At 51.9% G+C, this 5,262-nt stretch overlaps 1 protein-coding gene across 1 annotated transcript; it reads left to right on the forward strand.

The window, feature by feature from the left end:
• The first annotated feature begins 519 nt into the window (after positions 1-519).
• On the forward strand, positions 520-4,828 carry LOC139066350 (transcription factor E2F3-like). The gene is made up of 9 exons (XM_070548844.1): positions 520-706; positions 1,267-1,644; positions 1,729-1,769; positions 1,844-1,890; positions 2,123-2,309; positions 2,528-2,677; positions 2,821-2,935; positions 3,027-3,162; positions 4,587-4,828. Exons 1-9 carry the CDS (start codon positions 593-595, stop codon positions 4,601-4,603), a joined length of 1,185 nt encoding a protein of 394 aa, XP_070404945.1. The 5' UTR covers positions 520-592; the 3' UTR covers positions 4,604-4,828.
• Positions 4,829-5,262: the final 434 nt, after the last annotated feature.

Below are 5,262 nucleotides of genomic sequence, written 5' to 3' on the forward strand. Positions count from 1 at the left end.
AAAGTATAATTTCTACTAGGGTCAGGATAGCTACTGATAGTATTATTTTCAGTGACTAGTGATAATATAATACATTGTTTTATTGCTATATTTAAAAATAATTATTGAAGTGTGATTAAATGTTACACTGGCTTGCCACAATTGATCCTAAACAACGTTGTCTAGGAGCAGAAACCGCTGACAGCAGACTGAGACGACAGGTGAAGATAAGTGTAGCTGGTTACCTTCATGTTCACCAACACTCCTGCATCTTCTTCTCGTGTTTACTGTTGAACCAGGTTGTTTCTGTCATCGTTACCTGCTGTAGCACACCCACGTGACCACGTGTGCTACAGAAAACCATGAAGGTAGTGTGGGTGTTTTTCTAACACTGAGCTGTCCTGCACGGTGGACCGGTTACCTGCCGGTGTTTGGAGGTGTTGGCCAATTTATTATGTCGATGAATGGAACTTATCATTTCAGGAGGGACGAAAAGCGGTCAGCAGAGGGCGCGAGAAGCATAATTTACCTCCTGTGTTGTACTTCCGGGTGAAAACAGAAGCACTTCCGGGCGGTTGTAGCTCTCTGAACAGTCGGTACCGTTTGGGTCAGCATGGTGAAATGTGTCGTCTCTGGCTGTCCGAACCGCGTGGAGAACCACAGCGGGTTCTTCAGCAGAACCCAGAAACGGTTCTTCAGGTTTCCCAAAGACCCGGCCAGGGTCCAGGTAGGACCAGATACCTGTCTTCCTTTGGCTTCAGTCTTTATTCAGCCGGTCCCTCTGATTCTGACGAGTCCAGCTCCAGAACCGTTCCGTGCTCAGGAGATCAGGTCCAACCCTGGACAGAACCTCCTTCAGGTGTTGTGCACCAGATCCCTAAAACTCACCTGAAGCCCTTTCCCGCCACAAGCAGGGTTTCCCCGTGAAGCGTAAACTAGCAGCTGTTTCCATAGCAACAGCCACGCCGGTTCGGTTTTACATTCATAGTTGCTCCTCCCTGGCTGGAACGTTTTCCAGGACTTTCCCAGAGCCAGGATTCAGAATCCTCCAGGTTCTCTCCAGAATTCCTTCTCTGGCTTCAGGTGTGTCGTGTTTTCTTTGGGTTAGGGTTTTAGCAGGGTGAACTTTAACCACCCACCTGTGTGGCCCTGTGGGCAGAACCACACTCACACCCGATCACATGACCTCTGAAAGCATCCGACCTCAGCTAAGGGCTTCCATAGAAACCAATGATGTATGGGTGACTGGGTGGTGGCCCGCACCTGTAACCTGTTGGTTCTGTGCAGGTGTGGCTGGCGGCACTCCGAGAGACCGATAAACTCAACTCCATTGAGCAGCATTTGATCTGCGAAGATCACTTCCTGCCTGAGGACATCTCCAACACTGGGGTCAGCAGTGACGCCATTCCCATCATGCCCCCCTGCCTAGACGGGCCCCTGGGCATGATGGACCCCTGGGGGGCGGAGCCAGAAGAGGAGGAGGATCAGTGGGCTGCTGGGGGGGATGACATCGAGGATGAAGGTGGAGGTGGCGTTCCTTTTAATGCCAAGCTTTCTGAGCCAGAACTTCCCCGCCCGGATCCCCCAGCACAGGTCAGACGTTCCTCCAGAATCTGTACTGGTAGCTCCAACGGTCCCAGTAAAGCCATCACACCCTGTCAACTGGTCAGTGAACATTCCTTCAGCTGGGATCCCTGTGTGTGATGGGGTGTCGCTCTCATCTTTGTGTTTTGACCTTCTGACCCTTAGGACTCAGCTGTTCACCGGTCCCCTGGACGCCAGGCGGTCAGGTAAACAATGATCAGGTGTTCTTTCTGGAGCTCCTTAGTCAACTGACGAGTTTCATCTGATCTGTTGGTCTCAGAGGGGCGGAGCTTGAGGAGCAGAAGGTCAAGGTGGCCTCCAGAGAAGGTGAGTGCTGCTTCCATACAGAAGTAAGCGTGGCCTGCACTTGGCCCACAGGCAGCAGTAGGAACCCGAACCACGGGAATCTTCCTAGTTACTAACTTCATGTAGACAAACATCTACTCAATGACTCGAGCAGAACTGCGACCGCCGGCCTCTGGATTAACGATAAAGAGTTCACAACAACGTAAACTAACCCGACATACTTCTGCCTCTCGTGAACCTGGTCTCAACCCAGATGTGTCTCTGGGAGTCCTGACCCGCAGCTTCCTGGATATGCTGCTGAAGGCTCCGAACGGCCTGGTGGACCTCCGTCACGCCATTGTTCGCCTCAAGACCCGCCGCCGGCGAGTCTATGACATCACCAACGTGCTGCAGGGCATCGAGCTCATCAAGAAGCAGTCGGTCAACCGCTTCAAGTGGATGTGAGTCCGACCCGCTGGTTCTGACTGGTACCACAGAACCAGCACCAGTGTGGTGCTATCAGATCTGCTGAGTTCTGTGGTACCAGGATGTTCAGTAGCTGGGTGTAGTTCTGGTGCTGGAGAGGTTCTCCTCATTAGTTCCAGAGTTCTGAAGCTGCACCTGAACCCAGCAGAACTTTTGGGCCCAATTCAACACATGTTCTGGCTTTTCTTCCCAGAGGAACGTGTCCAGTCTCTAGCTTTCTGAACCAGAACCACCTCCAGGAGGAGATGGACAGCCTGAAGCTGGTGGAGGACACTCTGGACTCTCTGATCAGAACCTGCTCTCAGCAGCTGTTTGATTTAACCGACGACCCGAAGAACTCTGCATATCCTTTAGTGAACCGTCTGTCCTGCAGGCTCTGAGGAGAGCATCAGACTGGATGTTCCACTGAAAGGTTTCAGAAGATCTCCAGTTGTTCTTTCCAGGAACAGGAAGTCTGAGGTTCTTGGTCCTTAACGGGTTGTGCACGTTGGCTTACGTGACCCTGGAGGACCTGAGCCAGATGGAGGTGTTTCTGGAGCAGACGGTGATCGCTGTGAAGGCTCCAGAGGAAGCCAGCCTAGAGGTTCCTGCTCCTACACAGGTAAGCAAGATGTGGGTCGGATCCAGAGTTAAGTTGGTCCTGCAGCAGAACTATCAGGTCTATGTTCTGACCCCGTTTATGGACTCTGCAGACCAGGATCCAGGCCCACCTGAAGGGCGGATCGGGTCCCATCACGGTGAAGACCTGCGACATCCAGACAGAAGACAGAACCAGAGGCTTTGTGACTCTGGAGGAGAGTCGGATCAAGACCGGTCTGCTTCACTCAGGTGAGGGACCCAGAGGTTCTACTGAACATTTTAGAGATCCAGTGGAGAGTTTGGATACAAGTGTACTGCTCCAGCTGTCGTGCACGCTCGTGCTGGTGCACGTGAAGGGTCTGGTAGATAATTGTTTATAAAAAATATTTCAGAATGTTTAGATCGACCAGCAGGGCCAACGAGTCGCAACCAGCTGGAAGCTCCAGGTCCGGTTCCTGGTCCAGGTTTGGATCCATAACCCTGTTTTAAAGGAGTGGGTTGCTGGTGTAATCAGTATGTCTACAGCAGTATCTAGACAGAAGGAATGCCTTGCAGGCAGAACTCAGGGCACAGAGCAGGCCTACATGTTTGTCCCCTTTAGTGGCCGGCAGTCGGCCTCCACGAATAATGCACATGAATGTCCTGACGATCCACAAGGTGATTCTCCACTTTGTGTCTGTGCTCCAAATCGCAGCTGCATCTTTGGACCGCCAAGGCGGGGTTTGCTCAGCTGCACTCTGAGGACAGCCAGAACGCTCCTGTGCTGGGCTCAGACACCGGTTTGCATCCCGGGCATTTTGAATGTCGGAGCGGACGGCATGTCTAGAGGTGGCCCACGTCACTTGGAGTGGCGTCACCACCCTGAGCTCGTGTCTCAGACTGAGACAGTGTCGGGGATGTGGCCGTGGATCTGCTTGTGCCTCGCGAGAACACACTCTGCAGACTGTGGTGCTATTCGGCGTGGACGCTTTACCTCACAAGTCAAGGCTGGAGCTCCTCCCGCTGATTCCCAGCCTCTTGGTAGGAATCGGGCAGGAACAGTTATTCTGGTTGCCCCTCATCGCAGCGCGGCTCCTTGGTTTCTGGAAGTGCAGCTGCTGGTGACCGCACGCCCATGGCGCCTGCCTTGGAGGGAGGATGCGCTCCTGCAAGCAGGCGGAGCCATCAGACCCCCACCAATCCTGGAGCAACATTTGTGGGTTTGAAATGTCTCTTGGTCCATCACCCAATGTGATCCAGACCACGCAGAACGCTCGCGCTTCACCACAGTGGCCTCATTCTGCGAAATGGGCCGCGTTCCAGCGCCGATGTGAGGAGCATAACTTTGATCCCCCCTCCTGCCCTTTAGCTGGTGTTCTCTTTCCTGCAGATGCTGACAGACAACGGTTCAGCGCTGCCGAGTGATGCTGCGGCGGTTCCCTCCCACTACAGGGCTTTGGGTGTAGATCTGTCTTCAGACCTGCTCCAGCATCTGACTCCACAATGGGCAGTGGTTCTGTGCGGGCTGTCCCAGGCTCCCTTTGGGGGAGGGGACTAATCCAATAAGTGATTGCTTAAAGGGCGGAGCTATACGAATTAGAATCTGGGGTTAAAATGGTGTTCAGCCTGCACGAAACGCTCAGTTTAGGATTCACACCAGCCACTCTCATTAACACGGTTGAATCTTGTTTCAGATTCTCAGAACGCATAACCTTCACCAGACCACCAGGGGGCGGCGTCTGGGCCGTCATGCTGCTTAAGCACAGAGAGAAGCTGAAGAACTCCTGCATCATCTTCTGACCCTGTAGGTCACAGCGAGATCACACAGTTGTCACGGAGACGAAGGATGATGATATTGATGGCATAATGGACTAAGCTGTAAATATTTGATGTGTTCATGTTTTTTTGTAGAATAAAGTTTTTGTTATTATTTGAACTTTTGAGTTATTTTAAATCAAATCTAAAAAAAAAGAGAATATTTGTGTTTAGTTATAAAAAGATTTTCTCAATTTTCTCTTTGAGACAAAACCTTTGGCTGTCTTCCTGACCTCTGACCTCTGTAGCTGGGTTCGGGTCCCCAGTACCCTGGACCCAACCGGGCCTGCTTTACTGGGTCTCAGGAGAACCAGGTTACAGGAGCAATGAGCTGTAGGGTTACCTGATGCTGACTGAAGGCATGGATCCAGCGTCAGTTACCATGGTAACAGATCTGTTTCTGAATGACTTGACTTGTAAAGCGCCTTGGGGGGTTCTATGAAAGCGCTATATCAGATACGGGTCATTTACCATCTGATCGTGGCCCCGGTCTGGGATTGTGACTCCGGTTCTGATCCTGCTCAGTAAGTTGTCGAGAGAACAGAATAATAACCA

This window comes from Nothobranchius furzeri, chromosome 2 (genome assembly GCF_043380555.1).
Source record: "Nothobranchius furzeri strain GRZ-AD chromosome 2, NfurGRZ-RIMD1, whole genome shotgun sequence".
NCBI classification, from domain to species: domain Eukaryota; kingdom Metazoa; phylum Chordata; class Actinopteri; order Cyprinodontiformes; family Nothobranchiidae; genus Nothobranchius; species Nothobranchius furzeri.